The 19,401-nt window shown below is 39.8% G+C and overlaps 1 protein-coding gene across 7 annotated transcripts in view; it reads right to left on the bottom strand.

The window, feature by feature from the left end:
* Window positions 1-12,895: 12,895 nt before the first annotated feature.
* Window positions 12,896-19,401, bottom strand: part of PPFIA1 (PTPRF interacting protein alpha 1) — a 104,629-nt gene continuing 98,123 nt past the window's right edge. For all 7 annotated transcript variants that reach the window (XM_060263267.1, XM_060263273.1, XM_060263270.1 and 4 more), the window contains 3 exons: window positions 16,057-16,222; window positions 14,842-14,912; window positions 12,896-14,278 (listed from right to left, as the gene is read on the bottom strand). In XM_060263267.1, the coding sequence (XP_060119250.1) occupies window positions 14,854-14,912; window positions 16,057-16,222 (225 nt within the window). In that variant the 3' untranslated portion in view covers window positions 12,896-14,278; window positions 14,842-14,853. The remainder of the gene's footprint in view (window positions 14,279-14,841; window positions 14,913-16,056; window positions 16,223-19,401) is intronic.

Consider the following 19,401-nt stretch of genomic DNA (forward strand, 5'->3'; position numbering starts at 1 on the left):
ATAAACTACTGGCTACGTCGATTGTGTCATCAGTAAAGATTTGGATTTCTGGACCATGGCTTACACTTTTGAGATGGTGGTCTGTTGGGAGATGGTTTGCACCTTATGATGATAGGAAAAGGGGTGTTTGGTAACAGCCTTGCTAACCCAATAAGGAGGGCTTTAAACTAAATTGTATGGGGGAGCGAGACAATAATTCAAAGCCTTGTATGATGCCAGAAACTGGGGATAAGAACACTAAAGCTTTGCAGAGAGTGGCGCATACTCTAGGTAATGTTAACTAGCAGGTATGTACAGAAACTAAACCCTCAGGATGCATAAAACATGGAGTCCGATGTCTCAACACTGATGCAAAGAGTATGGGAAACAAACAGGAGGAACTGGAAGTCCTAATACAGGAAGGAGACTATGACATAATATGCCTTACTGAAACTTGGTGGGATGACACTCACAACTGAAATATTAGGATTCGGGGGACAACTTATTTAAAAGGGGCAGACAAATGAGAAAGGGCGGAGGTGTAGCACTATATCTGAAGGAGGTATATACTTGTGAGGAAATATGTGAATCTGAGCATGGCAGCTCAGTTGGGAATCTCTGGGTAAAAACAAAAGAAGTAAGAAATAACAGGAGGGGAAGAAACCAAAAATTAAAATGAAAATTTTAACAGATGCAAAAGAGAGAGGCGGATATCAATCACCAGACTTAAAATTATATCATGAAGCAGTTTGCTTAGTATGGATAAAAGAATGGATAATGTGTTGTTAAACAAAAAACTCTCAGCGTTGGAAGGTCATGGAAATAAATTTGTCTGGCACACTTATATGTATTATGGGGAAAAAAGATAGATGGCTTTTTCTCTCACCATTATATAAGAAACAGCTTGCTAAATACATGGATGAAATATAAGAAATATGGAGATGAGAGAAAACCGTTATGGATAGTGCCAGCCGAAGTGATAAAAATAACAGCTGAGATGGGTGAAGAAAAATGGTTGTCATATAATCAACTATTAAAAATACAAAGTGGCAAAATAGAATTGAAAACTGCTGAAGAGCTGAATAATAAATATGATTGGTTTCAAATGCAACAAATAAAGAGCTTGGTGGAGAATGACATTAAGACTGAAGGAATAAGAAAAGAGCAAAGAAATGGAGAAAGTTCTGCTTGGAGACAACAAAAAATTAATTTCAAAATTATTTAAATTACTTTTAAAATGGTCTACGGAAGATGAAGTAGTGAAATCTCAAATGATTAAGTGGGCAATTAATGTAAATAAAGAAATACAGATGGAAATTTGGGAATATTTGTGGAAGAACTCTAAGAAGCTTTCGACGTGTCATAGTATTAAAGAGAACTGTTTTAAAATGATGTATAGATGGTATATAACTCCTAAGAAATTGGCAAAGATGAATAATAAGATGCCAGACAGATGTTGGAAATGTAAAAAACATTAAGGTCCTTTCTACCATATGTGGTGGACTTGTGAAAGAGCAAAAAAGTATTGGCAGATGATTCAACAAGAAATGTCTAGGATCTTGGGATATGAATTTAAGAAAGTTGCAGAGACTTTTCTGTTGGGATTACAAATGGAAAAATTTCCAAAAGAAGATAGAACTATAATTTGGTACTTGCTTTCAGCTGCTAGGACATTATATGCGCAGTTGTGGAAGCAAGAAAAAATACCAGAAAAATGGGATTGGATTGTAAAAGTTATGATATGGAGTGAAATGGACAAATTAACAAGAATTTTAAGAGACTATGATTTAGAAGTTTTTAAGATAGAGTGGAAAAAGTTCAGAAGATATGTAGGAAAAAAGTGGAAAATAAAAGGACATTGGACAATTTTTGATAATGATTAAGTCTTAGAAAAAAGAAGAATATTAATTTTTGTTTTTATTAGTTAAGGGTACCTTTAAACATTAGTACTTTAAGTAAATAACACCAGTGGGGGTCAAGTAACGGGGGGAGGTGTGGGTAGAAAGTAATATATGGGATAGATAAAAGAGGTTATTAATGATGCAAGAAATATAATTTGTTACAATATGTTACCAAATAAAATTGTTTTAACAAGAAGTAAGAAATAACAGTGGGGGTCTGCTACAGACCACCAAGCCAGGCAGAGGGCTTGGATGAGATACTCCTACAACAGATTGCAAAGTTCTCCAAGAGAAGGAACACAGTGATCGCAGGAGATTTCAATTACCCGGACATCTGTTGGAAGTCCAACTCTGCTAAAAACAAAAGGTCAAATAGATTCCTGACTTTTCTTGCTGACAACTTCCTTTTCCAGAAAGTGAAGAAGGAAACAAGTGGATCTGCTATCTTGGACTTGATTCTCATCAACGCGGAAGAATTGATTGATGAAGTGGAAATAGTGGGCACCCTGAGCAGTACTAGTGACCATGTGATTTTGGAATTTACACTCTTAGAGAAGGGAAAAGCTATATGTAGTCAGACTTATGGGTTGGACTTCAGAAAGGCAAACTTCGACAAACAAAGAACTATGCTGGGCAAAATCCCATGGTCAGAAATACTTAGAAAGAAGGGGGTTCAAGAGGGGTGTTTCTTAAAAGTGAAATACTGAAAGTGCAATCACAGACAATTCCTATGAGAAGAAAAAAAATGGAAGAAGCCTAACAAAGTCAAGGTGGCTCCATAAATAGCTCTCTAATGGCTTGAGAAATAAAAAAAATACTCCTTTAGGAATTGGAAGGAGGGCCTTATAACCAGGGATGAATATAAACAAATCACCAGTGCTTGTAGAGAAAAGGTTAGGAAAGCTAAAGCTCAGTATGAGCTTAGGCTGGCCAAAGATGCTAAAAACAACAAAAAAGGGTTCTTTTCTTAGTTCAGAGTAAGAAAAAGAGCAAGGACTCTGTAGGTCCATTGTGAGGGCAGGAAATTGAAATTGCAACAGGTAATGAAGAGAGGGCGGAACTGCTCAATTCCTACTTTCCCTCTTCTGAGAGAAACAGTGCTCAACATGGCAAAATCAGAACATAAAATTAGGGTATGGAGTTGCAACCTAGGATCAGAATAGGGGTAGTACATAAACACCTCATTTCTTTAAATGAAACTAAGTCCTCAGGCCAGATGAATTGTATCCAAGCATACTAAAAAAGCTTGTGAATGTAATTTCTGAGCCTCTGGCTATTATTTTTGGAAATTCTTGGAGAACAGAAGAGGTGCCATAAGTTTGGAGGCAGGCGAATGTTGTCCCCATCTTCAAGAAGAGGGAAAAAGAGGATCCAGATAACTACCGTCCCATCAGCTTGACATCTATACCTGGAAAAGTTTTAGAACAAATCAACAGTCAATCAGTCCTGGAACATTTAGAAAGAGCCAGCATGGGTTTCTCAAGAACAAGTCATGTCAGACTAACCTGATCTCTTTTTTTGAGAAAGTGACTACCTTGCTGGATCAGGGGAATGCTATAGACATCGTTTATCTTGATTTCAGTAAGGCTTTTGATAAGGTTCCACATACTGTCCTTGTTGATAAGTTGGTAAAATGTGGTTTGGATCCTGTTACCGTTAGGTGGATCTGTAACTGGTTGACAGATTGCACTCAAAGAGTGCTTGTGAATAGTTTCTCATCCTCTTGGAGAGAAGTGACAAGTGGAGTGCTTCAAGGATCTGTCCTGGGATCTGTTTTGTTTGACATCTTTATAAAGTATTTGGATGAAGAAATAGAGGGAATGCTTATTAAATTTGCAGATGATACTAAATTGGGAGGGGTTGCAAATACAGTACAGGGGTGTCCAACAGTAGTTCTCCAGATGTTTTTTGCCTACAATTCCCATCAGCCCCAGCCATTGGCCATACTGGCTGGGGCTGATGGCAGTTGTAGGCAAAAAACATCTGGAGAGCTACTGTTGGCCACCCCTGCAATAGAAGACAGAAACAAAATACAGGATGATCTTGACAGGCTGGGAAACTGAGCTAAAACCAACAAAATGAATTTTAACAGGGATAAATGTAAAGTTCTGCATTTAGGTAGGAAAAATCCAATGCATGGTTATAGGATGAGGGGAGACTTGTCTTAGCAGTAGTATGTGTGAAAAGGATCTTGGGATCTTAGTGGACCATACTCTGAACATGTGTCAACAGTGTGATGTGGTGGCTAAAAAGGCAAATGCAATTTTGGGCTGTATAAACTGAAGTATAGTGTCCAGATCACATGAAATGATCGTTTTGCTTTACTCTGCTCTAGTAAGACCTCACCTGAAGTATTGTGTTCAGTTTTGGGTACCACATTTTAAGAAGGATATAGACAAGCTGGAATGAGTTCAGAGGGGGGCAATGAAGATGGTGAGGGGTCTGGAGACCGAGTCCTATGAAGAAAGGTTGAAGGAGCTGGGCTTGTTTAGCCTGGAGAGGTGGCTGAGAGGTGATATGATCACCATCTTAGAGTACTTGAAGGGCTGTCATATAGAGGATGGTGTGGAATTGTTTCTGTGGCCCCAGAAGGTAGGACCAGAACCAATGGGTTGAAATTAAATCAAAAGAGTTTCCAGCTAAGCATTAGGAAGAACTTCCTGACCATTAGAGTGGTTCCTCAGTGTAACAGGCTTCCTCAAGAGGTGGTGGGCTCTCCTTCCTTGGAGGTTTTTAAACAGAAGCCAGATATTGTTGAAGGCTTTCATGGCCAGAGTCCATTGGCTGTTGTAGATTTTCAGGGCTATGTGGCCATGGTCTTGGCGTGAGATCTGATGTTTCGCCAGCAACTGTGACTGGCATCCTCAGAGGTGTAACCCAGAAAACTGGCAGCTTTCTGGGTTACATCTCTGAGGATGCCAGTCACAGTTGCTGGCGAAATGTCAGGTCTCACAATGCCAAGACCATGGCCCCGCAGCCTAGAAAATCTAAAGAGGCTAGATGGCCATCTGACAGCAATGAGGATTCTGTGAATTTAGGGGGAGGTATTTGTGAGTTTCCTACATTGTGCAGGGGGTTGGACTAGATGACCCTGGAGGTCCCTTCCAACTCTATGATTCTAAAAATCACAGAGTATACATATTCCTTACATTGACACCCACATTGGCCCTGTTTTTCTTCCATTTTTCTGCACAGGCTAACAGAAATTGAGGCAGTCTTCATGGGAAGGTGGGAGAGCTGAATCAGCACATCAGAGCCCAAACAACAGCCTCAGCAGGAATGCCTTCAGTGAGTCTACCCCTCCCTCACCCACTCCACCCATCATTTTGGTAAACTGCTGCTACTCAAATACAATATTATTGGCTTATTTCCATAGGAGTAATTAATTAACTAGAGACTGCCCAGGGACTATTCTTCCATCCAAGCTTGTTCCAAGTATCATGCTTAACCTTTAAGTGAAGTAATAAGATGGCTAAATAGTAATAATTTCCAGACATATAATGATCTATTGGTAGGTCAGAATATTTGGAACTGAAAAGATTTTTATACATATTTGCTCACTTTATATCTGGGATTCCAGGTTTCCCATCCATTTATTTAAAAAAATCACAGTAAAAAATTATAGTAAGTAGTATAATTAGCAAGCAACATAAGAAACACCTTCTGGTCATTTCATCCTAGAATAATCCATAAGTGAACTCAAGAAATACTTAACCAAGAAGAAGGTAGGAAACAGAATAATGCATAAGATCAGGAGTAACAAAGTAACTTACTAAAAATATTACTTTAACCTTGGAAAAAATGGTATGCAACTTTGAAAGCCAACCTTGAGTTTCCTTGAAATGGGTGGGAGATTATTATTTAAAAAAAAAATAAACAAGTGGAAGCTTGTTCAGAATAACACAAAATACTGTGTGTACCAGGAATCCCTGAAATGCAGTGTTTGTTTTTTAAAAAAAAAAAGTTAGGAGGAGCAATCCCTTTTTTGTTAGCGAAGTATAAATAGCTGTGGTAGGCTTGCCAGTCTCCAGGTCCTGACGGGGGATCCTTTGGTTTTGCAGGCCCCTGCATGATGCCAGCCAGCTGGCTGGTGGGGGGAAGCCAAGATGTGCTTTTCCAAGGTTTAGAAGAAGCTTGGAAACTTGGAAGGTGTGTGGGCCTTTAAATCTCAGTAGGAGCAAGACTGAATGGGGATGGGGCGAGCCAGCAGAGTCATGTGGCTGTTCCTGGTGAGACTGTGAGGCTGTGATAAAGGAAGAGAGCCCAGTCCCTCTGTTTGTTTTACATTCCTTTCAGAAGTTATTTGCATAGAAAAGACTAAACTAGAACTTTTCATTTCCTGTGTTAGTCTGAAGTAGTTAGTGGAAATACAGCAGTTGGTTACATTCAGCAACTCCATAAGTAAATTGCCCAAGGGGATCACAAAAGTGTGTGCTTACAAACTGTGTTTATTTTGGTTAATTTGTGAGTGTGTGTGAGTGTGCTCTCTTTAGTGGAAGTGCAGCCAACTGCTGTGACGAGAAAATGAAGCCTGTATTCAGGAGAACTATGCTGCTGTATTTTTATTTATTTATTTTAGGAAATGTGAAAGTCTCCTGGCTCCACCCCCAAAGTCTCCAGGTATTTTCTGAGTTGGGCCTGGCAACCCTAAGATGGGGGCCTGTGGCATCATAACTTCATGAGGTTTATGTTTGAATACAAAATGTCGGGTGTACAAAAGAAGGTCCTGCAGGAGACAGCGTGTGGAAAGCTAGTGAGATAAGAATGTGGGGTTCTGCTTTTTCTCTACCTAAAATGTTTTTTCCTTATGTGGCTCCCAGTGTGCTATTCTTATGCTTTTCTGCTTTCTTAGAATTAATAACAGTCTTCTTCCAGGCTAGCCTTATCTTGTCAGATCTCAGCAGCTAAGCAGAGTTGGCCCTGGTTAGTACTTGGCTGGGATATCACTAAGGGTCTCTTTGCAGAGGCAGGCAATGGCAAACCTCCTCTGAAGGTCTCTTGCTGTGAAAACCCTATGGGTTCACCGTAAATCAGTTGTAACTTGACAGCACTTCCCACGAATACCCTCCATGTAGGCAGTATGCTGCCTCTGTTGCCCTCTCTTGAAAGTGTAAGTTAAAGAAGAAAGTTTCTCTGATCCTTACTCAGCTAATGTGACTACTGCTACTTGCTCACTCTGCCAAGGGTTTTGACCCAAATAATCTCATTTCACAAAACTTAATTCACATGTAGCTCTTGTCACTGGTAGATGTTAAAAAATACATATGATGAAAGTCTATTACACAACTCACTTCTGGTCCACAATCACTGATTGCTCACCTGGCTGACAAGAAGGGATAGTCTGAGCAAAGGACTCCAAAAGTGAAAACTGATTCTGAATTTTGATTTCCCTGACTCTACCAAAGAAGTCGACTCCGAAGTTCAAAGAAATGTAGACAGCCTATTTTATGCAACTACTGCAATCATTATCACTCCCTACTGACTGTAATCCTTGCCTGTTGTCAGCCCTGTCTGCTTCCCTGTAGCAGCAAAAGAGTGTGTGCTAAGAGGATGTTGGGAAGCAAACTGTCCTGCAAATGTCAGTGCACCTCTGCAAGTCACTCTCTAACCATATCACAGAAATCAGGTTAATACCCAAATAAATAAACAACAAATAAATAAATTTCAGATTTGTTTCATATGAGTATTGCCAGATGCCCTTTACTTTGAGAAGAATCGAGGTTCTACAACTTCACAATTCCTTAGAACAGATATTGTGGATCTTTGTAGTACTGAGTCCTTTCTATGGCTGCTTCCTCGACCCCCCCTAAAATTTAAACTGTAAACTACCAGTCTATTTCACATTTTATTGTTTAAAGCATCATATATCAGGTATTTGGCCCAGCTTTGCTGCTGATAGGAAGCAGTTTCCCCCCACTTCCACACAGCACTACAGTGCTTTTCAGCCTTCTCCTGGCTTTCCTGCAATCCTGCTTTACTATGATCTTTTAGAAAAGATTGCAGCAGAGCTGGAGTAGCTACCATATGGACAGGAAAGACCAGATCTTTCCTGGTCCTGTCCATTTTGTTCCATTTCCCCTGCCCCAGTTCCCTCTGAAAGCTAGCCCCCTGGCTTCACCACTGGGCTTTTGGGATGGTTAACTGGCAACTGACAGATTGCTGTAATTTTATAATCCAGTTTCTCTGAATCCCCAGTTTTCATTAAGAAAAAAGTTTTGGCCCTGTTCTGTATTGCCAGCTCCCTAGTTCCAGTGGGGAATTCCCCAATTTTTTGGGGAAAACCCCACCTCCATACAGGGATGTCACACACAGAGTCACCAAACACAGTATTCTGTAGCAAGCACACACTGCAACAGAACCAGATGCAGAGTTGGCCTAGACTGATTTCTGTCATTATTCAAATACTTGCTACAGTTACCAGAAACATATTTTCTCCTACAAAGCCCAACGGTAGCACTGATGAAAAAGACACCCTAGTCTACGTTAAAATATTTGGCAGAGATAAGCAGTCATTTAGAGAAACAAGGTAGCACCAGTTCAGTAGTTTGAGGTGATGTTCGAAGGATGCTGAAAATCCATTCAGTGACGGATTTGTGTTGGGCCTGACTTCATATTACCCAATCATTACATAGTTTCCTATCTCTTACAAGAACTACTTTCTCAAGAAGGGCTTAATAACAAATAGCAGCACAAGGCTGCAATTCTGCACACAAGGTACTGATTAGATCAATATGAATTAAAGTTTCGGTTGTGCATCATGCGTAAGTCTGTGTATTCAATGGCACTTATTACAAAAGCTACCGTTTAACAGGTGTGCTATTATGCCTCATGAAAGAAAATTGGTTTAGTAAAGTGGAAGCATGCTGTTTGCCACCTGGTGAAAAAATCTGTGTGGAAATAGCATGTATAGCATTGTTGCCCAAATGGGTATGAGGATTACAGCTTAAATTTGTGTGAGACAAACAACTATGCCTTGAGAGTCTAAGCATTTATATTTATGTGGTGGCAGCAGTCACATTTCTCGCACAAGAAGGCATCTTAGCAGTACCTGATTATAAAAGACAAATTAGCACTTCTTTACGTTACATATGGCTTCTCTCTGTAAAAGATTGGGGTGCCAGTGTAGATGCTTCCAGAAGTATTTTAAATGCATTACCTACCATCAGGGCTTTAAAAAATAAAATAAAAAAGCAGGAACTCACAGGAACGCAGTTCTGGCTGGCTTGGCATCAGGGGTGTGTGGCTTAATATGCAAATGAGTTCCTGGTGGGCTTTTTCTACAAAAAAGCCCTGTGCAGCGCAACGGTGAACATCATTGTGTGTGGCCTAATATGCAAATTAGTTCCTGCTGGGCTTTTCCTACCAAAAAAGCCCTGTCTGCCATTGTTAATTGTGTAAGGCTACTCAATCTAAGGCCTGGTTTACCTGTGCAGGTGAATGCAGTGGCACAGACATGAGATCATAAAATACACTGCTTTATTCTGCAGAGAAAGGAATGAAAGGTCACATTTTGAACTGCTCTACATTCAAAATTCCTTGCAAATGAAAAATAATACTGCAAGCAAAGGGGTGTGTGACAGAACATTTCTCCCTTCTAGTTTTTTTTAATTGGCAAGGAGTTTTTAGGCAAACAGAATCTCCCACCCTGTATTCTGAAATGGTGCAGTTCATTTTGCCATCTCAGGAGTCAGCCACTTCACACTGTGTTAACCAGGCCTAATGAGTTTGTAGTGTTAATACTTGACAGAAAAACAACCTATTGAATTAATGAAGCTGACACAATGTAAGTATCAGTTGACTGTATATTTTAAGAAATAGGTTTGGATCTTATAATTAATCAAAGGAAGCTCACACAAGAGGATCTTTACAATTTTTTTCCCTTTTCTCAGCAGCCCCATGGTACCCCCAAACCCACTGCTGACAGTTGAGGGATTTTCCTCATTGGAATGCGCTGGACAGGGAGGCAGTAATAAACAAAAGGAAAGAGACACACTTGCCATCCTTGGCTCTTTGGCAGGGGAGCAAGCTCATTTCCAGGGTTTGCTCCACTAGCTTGAGAGCTAGAGATCCAACCCCCTAACCCTTCTCCCCACTACATACTAAATATTCCAGTTGCAGAATGGAACTTTCTTGCTTTCCCCTCTCTCACTGCAACCCACTGATCTCCACAAAATATTGCTCCTTGGGGATAGGGAAAACTGAGGAAAGTCATGAGTGGAGGGAGAATCAGCAGAAACTCTGTGAGCAAGAGACCCCTAATTTCCGTTATATATGGACATCGTAATCACCCGATTGCCAGGGTGCCTGGAGATTCAACTCACACACATCTGCTATGAAACATGGGTTTTATCTACCATTTCATAACAGAATTATGTAAATACTAACAGCCTCAGCGTTACAACAGCACTCTATATCTCTAGAAGAGTGCTAGCCAGAAGTACAGATGGGTTTCCTGCTGTTCCGTACGTGCATTTCGGCTGCTGCAGTGGAAGAAGTCGCGTCGCCAGGAACTGTCCGAGCAAGCGGTTCTCAGCCTTGACCACGAAAGCCATGTTGGTAGGCTAACATCATCAGCGACCATCCTGCAGTGTCAGACTCCATGACAGAGAAGCAAGAGGCTCACGTACTCAACAGCTGTTACATCTACATAAGGCAATCAAGCTCAGCTTAGGCGTGGACCCTGCCAGATGACCCAAGACTTTGTCAAACGGAACTTTAGACAATGGACAGTGCTAGCCAGAAGAGCAGAAGAGGAAGACCAGCTTCACCTAGAGCCAGAGCTCTTTGTATAAATCGGGTGTCACCTTAGGTACCAATTTGGCTCTCTATTGTCACCTTTAGATAAATTTGGATAACTTGTTTAATCACCTCCACCCTTACCTCCACCCATGCCATGCCGTCATTCTGTAGCCTCCCCATTTTCCTGAGGTAATACACCATGTGGTACAGTATCATGTCCCATCTGACCCAGTGTCATAATCCCCTGGACCTCCTACCCCCTAAGGGTTCAAGGTAGTCCTTATAACCTCTGACCAAACTCCCCACACGTGTGGGTCTGCCAGTACCCCTACCCTGCTGTTTAGATACACCCCCGATATCTGATCAATTGAGGGCCAATCTCCCCCACTCCCGCTTTCGTCTCCCCCGCTTTTGTCGCCATTGGAGCCTTCCTCGAAGACTACGATTGGTAATTATCACTCTGTTTGTTTACCCTCGTGTTTACCTTTGTCTATTTCAACTCTATTCTTATTAGGCTGTATGATTGTTGTGTGATTTCATACTCTAGTATGAAAGAGTATAGTATGAAAGAGTTAGTTATAAACTAACCTTTATAATAAACCCCATTGATTATTTGAACAAATCTCCTTGTTATTGGGTGACTTCCAAAGCAAATGCCTCCTGTATATATAGGTTCTCAAGATCTTGCTGAAAGGCTGATTGCCCACACTAAATTCCCCAGAACGCTATTTTTAGGACAATTTGCCCTAAACCCTTACATAAACCCCAAACCCTTACATTTATGAGGCTCTTTTGTCCCTCAGAGGATTTGGGGGGGGGGGCACACTGGGGAGAGAATTACTGGGAGAGGTTGACAAAATCCTCCAGTGTGAACTTCTTCTGCCCATACAATGATAGGATCCAGTCCCTTACCACTGCTTCTGTCCCTTTTGAACACAAACTAGCAATTGCTGAAGCCCTCTTATTTGGCAGCATAATAGACTCCACAGAAATAGTAATCCTGTTCATTCCCTGGGCTTTAATTACACATTTCCCATCCACAAATGGTTGTGAAAACAGTGTGACAGTGATCTAAGAAATTCAAGCCTTTATTTAAACTTCTTTTTAAAAAAAATGCAGCAGAACTGCATGTTTTAAAAACATAAGACATGTGGTTTTTTGAACAAGAGATCATAGAGAGTGCATGGAAATTATATGAACAGCCTCTCATTTTATACATACTTCTGATACACTGATATGAACTTCTGATACATACCTTCTAAAATGGGCATCTAATGTCTGGGTCTCCCAAACCCTAGTCCAACAATCACTACACCATACTGGCCACCATCAAACAGTCTCTTTCCTATTTGGCTCTACAATAATGCTTAACCCCACAATATTCAAAACCATTTGAAACCGTATCACTAGCTGAAATCCAGCAAACTTCAAACCCACCTGAAGTTAAGGTGCAGCATGCTTAACTACATTTGCTTGCATTCATCCTTGGTTAATTTGGCTTTCCTTTCCCTTCCTTTGTTCTTTTCCCCTACTGCTTCCTCTCCCCCGACCCCTCTGAAATTAAAACTGTAAACTACTTGGGCCAGGAGCCGGTCTATTTCACATCTTACTGTTTAAAGCATCATATAAACTGGCAGCAGTCTAGAAATAGTTATATTAATCATCTGCACACATGAAATAACTAAGTAAACTAACCTTTATGACCCTAATAATGACAAGGCACCATCTTTGCATACAGAAAGAATTTTAAAAATTCAGCTATATATAAGAGAAGTTCATACAATACCCACTTTTGCCTACTAATCCACCATCTTGTTTTGTTTACATTTATCTTTGTTATTTGAAAGAGAAATGTGGACAAAACCTGACATAACATCTTAATTTTAATATATTTGTTCCCTGTTTCACCACATTTTATTCCCCTCCACTCGCTATCTTGCTCACTCTTCACTACTCTAGTGATTGCTAACTAAAGGCTGTTGAAAGTCTTGAGCCATTTGTCTTTCAAACAGGCTTGGAATTTAGGATAAATGTTCCAAATGGATGTGAATTTTTTTGCTTTTGCCATATTTTTATCTTTCGGATGTAAGGATTTTTGAAATGAATTATGTGCAATCAGAGGGGCTACATTATAAATTAATGCAGACAGCAGGTTATGTTTCTTGAAAATACACCTGGCTTAAACCAAGGAAACCAGGAATATGTGTTTCATAAGAAATCTATGACAATGCACTAATTACTGAAATCCCAACTTTAAAAGCATTCAAGGCTCATCGCAAGATATACCACACTTTACTGGCAGTGAAAAAATGCTTCAGTACTTTATTGAAAGAAAGCAATAAATAATACTGTGGTAAAAATAGTTCAAAAGTATTTAGACTGTACATAATTTGTTACATAATCAGAAGTACACATAAAAGGTTAATAGGAAAAAAAAAACAGAACAGTAACACAGATTTCTGTTGTACAATTAAGAAGAGCCGAAAACAAAAATGAGAGACACAAGCTGTATATTATTGCAAATAAATAATGCACCACGATCTGAGCATATTCCTTGCTGGCTTCTTAATGTGCTATTTAAAAAAGAATTACGCATTTCTACTTATGACTGATGCAGTTAAAAATATTAACAACTAAAAGTATGTCCAGAATTTAAAATAAATTTATAAATATATGCAAAAGATGACATAAAAGTAAGGCCTTTTAAAAGTTGCACTACTTCATGCTTCAGACATATTGCATCTCTGTCATGAAACTGCAGTGCATCATGATTGGTCCGCTTAGAAGAATTGTATCAGTATCTTTCAGCAAACATTTTCACACCAAAATACAGGAGAGTACTTCTTGTTGCCTGCTACCTATTACAAGCTATTCTTGGTAAATAGAAAATATTTTCATTTATGGCTTATGCTCAGTCAATGAACACAGACTGTACAAAATACAGCAGAGAAAAGCAGGTATAAAGGAGCTCACTAGGCCTCACCTGTGTTCCATAGTTCCTAATGATCCCCACATTTTAGATCTTTATGAAAAGCAAATTATATTGAAGAAAAGACTTAAATAAATCCACACTAAAATTGTATGATATGTGTAAAAGATACAGTATATGAACAGAAACAGAACTGGGTACCATGCCTATTTTAACAAACATATGCTTATGGGTGAGGGGATTTTAGAGCTAGCTAGCTAGCATTTTCCAAGTGGCAAAATATATATACTGCTTGGTGTTGTGATACCTTTACAAAGATAGTAAAATCCTTTTCACTCTCACGTTTATTATTTAAAAACATTATTGATAATTACAATAGCTGCATAATTTACAAAAACCCTATAATAGGGACATATACATACAGGAATTACAGTACATTCAGTTGAAAATACTAAAATTAACAAATCAGCAATAATTTGTAGACTGAATGCTAACAAAGTTAAGTAATTATGAGACTCACAAACGCTTACATAAATATAAGGAAACATTTAATTCTAAAATATTTTTCTATAGAACTCAAATTCATCTGCTAATTAAAAAACTCTGTAATAAAATATTTCAAAGTGTTGATTTAACAATTATTAACAGATTAAAGATTTCATGTTTCCAAAATATGGTCTCTGAGGAGTTCAAAACATTTCAGCTCATCTGTAGAAATAGTGAGGATAAACTGAAAAAGAAAAGAAAATTATTAGTTCAGAACTAAGTCAACACCAGATCTCTACTCAGAAAACTACACACAAGACAGAGAGGTGAGTGCCTGCTGCTACACTGTTGAAGCTTCAAACCAAAGCTGGCCACCAACAACCTCTCACAGGCAAAGGGGGGGCCTGTAGATTAGAGTCCCTTTTCCCAGTCTATGTAACAAGTGATAGCAACTGTTAAAGTGTTTATTTGTGAGTTCCACCACAGCACTGATATGCTACTAGGATGTGCTGAGCCCTGCCTCAAGTACAAAAAAAACCTGATTGCAGAGTTCCTCCCTACAACCTGCTTTTGTACAACCATCATTCCAGATATACAAGAGAATCAGCTGCTGGTGTTCCATTCAAGTACAACTCTTAGGATTGTTGTGATGTAGTCTGTGGAAGTGAACATGGCTATAAAGGCTGACTTAGTAAGACGGCCCTTTCTCCTCAAGAAAAGCAGGTTTCTAATTTTTTATGGGTGTGAAGATAGACACCTTACAATTTTGGTGCCAGTGAATCCTACAAGGCTGTTGCTTTTACTTACCAATGAAAGGCTTTAACATGAGTAAGTCCTTACTGTAGCAGAATCCAGTCTTTGTGTTGCTGATACATTGCCTATGTCAACAATCAGGAAGACATGCAGAACAGAGCATGCATTTAGTTACGATCAGGTCAGTACACACATCAAAATTAGCCACACAGCACTCAAATAAGTGGCTATATATTGACTAAGCTCACACATTATCACCTGAGAGGAGATGGTGAACTCATAACTAGACACATCTCCTGCATGACATATAGCAGCATGAAACTTCTGTTCTTAGTAGGCCAACAAATCCCTATAGAAGAACAACTTTATCTCCAGAGGAGCACTCAGTTGGGCCCTTGGAATCTTGACTTCATGTAGCACTTTTTTTTACTGGTGGTGGAGTGTGTGTGTCTTGCCATTGTGCAAGTAAATGCTGAGCCAGTTACTGCTTATGTCCCATAAGGAACAAAGATCTAAACAAAATCCAGGGAGAAGTATAGAGCAATTTAATAGACAAATTTTTCAAAAGACAAATATGGGAACCTGCAAATAGCAGGTAGCTTTGACAAAAGCAGAAGCTTTGGTAGAAGTATATTAATATGGACAGACTAATGACAACACGATTGTAGGTGATCAAGCAGAGGGGTGGAGTATAAGTAGTAAAGCCAGCAGGCATAAATAAGTGTTTAGCAAGTTGTACATGAATGACAGATGACATGATTGCAGCCAGAAGAAAATTTGAAGTGGAGTTTTTTTAAAGACAAGATATGACAGTTATTTGAAAAATACAGGGGATGGAGCCGCGAGGAAGACAAAAGAAAAAGGCATGCAGCAGAGAGCTGAAGCTGAGAAGGGTAAAGGAATCAAGAGGTGTGGAGCAATAATTAAGAGCTGCATAGCCAAAGAGCAGACAGGTTCTACCAGTTACTGCTACTGAATAACCTCTGTCCAACAGACTAGAGGAGTTTCCCATATAAAATACAATGAAACTGGATTATGTACAACAGCAGTCCTTTCTGGATTGGTACCATACATAAATATTATTGATTGGACCCTGTGATTTTCTTCTATCAAATCTCCTTCAACAAAGACAGACCAAGGCATTATTATAAATCATGCCCAGAACAAGTCCTCTTTCACACAAGGAAGGCAGATGCTTTAGCTAGTTCACTTACAACCTCAGGCATCTATAACCACCATACCTCAAAAAAAAATTTAGTAATATTTTACCATCAATTTGCATTTTCTTTGGCTGCATAGAAGGTGAAGACATTGAGGAGGTAACTCTGAAGTTTGCAGGGAGAGTCTCTGCTGATCCAGCAGCTAAACCTTTTACATCCTTTGGTCTAAACTTCTTTCTCCATGAAGGTGCTCGTCTAAAGCTTTTATCATCTTCCTGACAAATTAACAAGCATAACAATTCAATAATACTTTTAATCTTAACAATGCATTTGAAGATATAATGCACAACAGAAGTAGAATGTTCAAGAGGAAGTGTGAACATCACAGTTAAGTACAGGTATTATACAGATTTCATGCTATCAAACATTCAACTGATGTGGTGCCCATCATTCTGCATAAGATCCTTTAAAAACCTGGCCTCACATTTCCCTCTCTCAAAGAAAATCAACTTCCTAGCCCCTAAAGGATTAAATTTGCTTTATTTTTATGTTTTAAGAAACAGTTTGAAACAAATGAAGTACCAGTCATTCTGGAAGTCAGCAGAGCTTTTACTAAGCTGTCATGAAATCAATCATCACATTCAGCAACCATTCAACAAGTATAGCTCCACAATACTGTGAATTAGAATGTGAATAAGGAGCCATGACTCATTAATAATATTTTGAAGTACCAAGAATTCAAAGCTCTGATTTTTATGTGTAAAAGATGGTGTAGCCAGCACCCAATAATATGTTGATGCAGGCTTCCAAAGAGGGAAGAATTTCAGCAGCAGTGTTACTGTAATTCCTTTTCTCTCTCATCTTAAGCAGGAGATAAAATAAGACCACTTCTCTGGCTGATGTGGCATGTATAGTACAGGGTCATACTTTAAATTTCAAAAATAAAAAAGCAGTTTAAAATGTTCAGTTCACATTACTGAGCTATTATGCTGAATTCTTTCTTACAAATCAAGGTACAGAAACCACTAAAGAAACAGATAGATAAATGCCCTTTATCTCAGTGAATTAATCATGTTTCTAATCCTGTGTGCTTTGATAACAGAATAATGAAGAAATGAGAAGCAAGGCAAGCTCACTGCTGTATCCATTTGCATTGTGTACATGGGAAGGGCACATCTTATATACTTGTCCACTTTTAAAAGCTTTGTGTAATCAAAGTCAAGATATGTTTTAGGATACCATTAACTTATTGTGATCTATCCAGGGTTGTCAAACATATGGTCTGAGGGTCACACCCAGCCCCTGCAGGGCTCCAATCAGGCCCACAAGCAGCTGCCTTTATGCTGCTTCCTACTTCCTGTTCCTCCTTCCTGTTTCCAGCACTGAGTTGGCTTTTGTGGAGTTTCTCCTATTTCCTGCTTCGCAGAGGAGCGAAAGAAAGCCAAGCCTCCCTTGAGTGGCTGAGGGCTCCTCCCCCTCTGGGGGGGATGGGGGAAGGAAAGAGCCAGAGAGAGAAAGAGTTCCATAGTACTTTTATGAAGACCAACAACAATGTTTTATTCCAGGTATAAGCTTTTGTCTGCCTGCACACTTCTTCAAAGAGAGAAAGAGGGAGGGAGGGGAGGCAAAGAAAGAGCCAGAGAGAGAGAGAGAGAGAGAGAAAGAAATAGGGATAGGGTTGCCAATCCCCAGGTGGGGGCAGGGGATCCTCCGGTTTGGAGGCCCTCCCCCCGCTTCAGGGTCGTCAGAAAGCGGGGGGGGGGGAGGGAGGGAAATGTCTGCTGGGAACTCTGTTATTCCCTATGGAGATTTATTCCCATAGAAAATCATGGAGAATTGATCCGCGGGTATCCAGGACTCTGGGGGGCCCCCTGTTTTTTGAGGTAGAGGCACCAAATTTTCAGTACAGCATCTAGTGCCTCTCCCCAAAATATCCCCCAAGTTCCAAAACGATTGGACCAGGGGGTCCAATTCTATGAGCCCCAAAAGAAGGTGCCCCTATCCTTCATTATTTCCTATGGAAGGAAGGCATTGAAAGGTGTGCCGTCCCTTTAAATGTGATGGCCAGAACTCCCTTTGGAGTTCAATTATGCTTGTCACAGCCTTGATCTTGGCTCCACCCCCAAAGTCTCCTGGCTCCACCCCCAAAGTCCCCAGATATTTCTTAAATTGGACTTGGCAACCCTAAATAGGGAGGCCCAATGCACCTGGAGAGATCTTGGAGAGTGAAGTGATTTCAGATGCCAAATGACAATTTGCTACTGCTACTCTTAGGTCAACAACTGGATATCCTGGAAGGTTAAAATTCCCCTCCCCATTGTTTTTTTTTAATATTGTGGTTTCTAATAGCAGCAGAAAAGAGTCCAGTAGCACCTTGAAGACTAACAAAATTTGTGGTAGGGCATGTGCTTTCATGAGTCACTCCTCAGTTGTTCAGGCTTATTTCCATTTATTCTTTGCATCCTCTGGGCTGAATCCTCCTGTACCAAATTGAGATCTAGCTTTCCTTTTCCTATTTCCACCCCTACTACCCCTATGCATATCGTACTTAATCCAATCACGCCTGCTATTGCCAGTCAGCATATGAAATCATTTTTATAAAGTGTATATCTCTGGTACCTTGTGTTATTTATTTTTATTTATCTCCTACCGTCCCCGCCAAAGCAGGCTCAGGGCAGCGAACAAGGCCAACAGGCAAGTTTAAATACATAAAGCCAATTAAAACTAGGTGCATTAAACTTTAAAACATTTAAAACAGCAAATATAGTAGCATTAAGTATTGTTTTCATAATGGCAGTGCACTAATCTTTCCATTATGATTTCCAAATTAAGCTCAAATCTCCAGATATAGTTCAGATCTAGAGGTGGGCTCTTTAAAGACAGTTCAAGTTGTCCAACATGTTAACATTTCACATGTAACCAGACAGAATGTAACAATCAAAGACTTGGTGGAAGAGCTCTGTCTTGCAGGCCCTGCAGAACTGCTAACCTGGTTTCCCTAGGGCTGGGGATTGAAAGAAGATTTTGGGATCCAGACTGTAGTGTTCTCTGAGGGAAATATGGGGGAAGGAGGTCCTGTAGGTATGCAGGTCCATGGCCATATAGGGCTTCAAAGGTAAGAACCAGCACCTTGAAATGAATTTGGTATGCAATGGGTAACCAGTGCAGTGCTTTCAGCGCAGGCTGAATGTGTTTTCACAAGAAGAGACCCAGTAACAGCCTGGCTGCAGCATTCTGCACCAGTTGAAGCAGGCACACATGGCCTGGCCTGACAAAGTGACATTTATGTAATAATAATAATAATAATAATAAACTTTTATTTATACCCCGCCCTCCCTGCCTAGGCAGGCTCAGGGCAGCTAACAAGACCTGGTAAAACCATGATACAATAAAACTGTATATTATAATTAATAATTTAAACAGTAAAACCAATAAAACAGTATATCATTATGGT

The sequence above is a fragment of the Heteronotia binoei genome, chromosome 21 (assembly GCF_032191835.1).
Source record: "Heteronotia binoei isolate CCM8104 ecotype False Entrance Well chromosome 21, APGP_CSIRO_Hbin_v1, whole genome shotgun sequence".
NCBI classification, from domain to species: domain Eukaryota; kingdom Metazoa; phylum Chordata; class Lepidosauria; order Squamata; family Gekkonidae; genus Heteronotia; species Heteronotia binoei.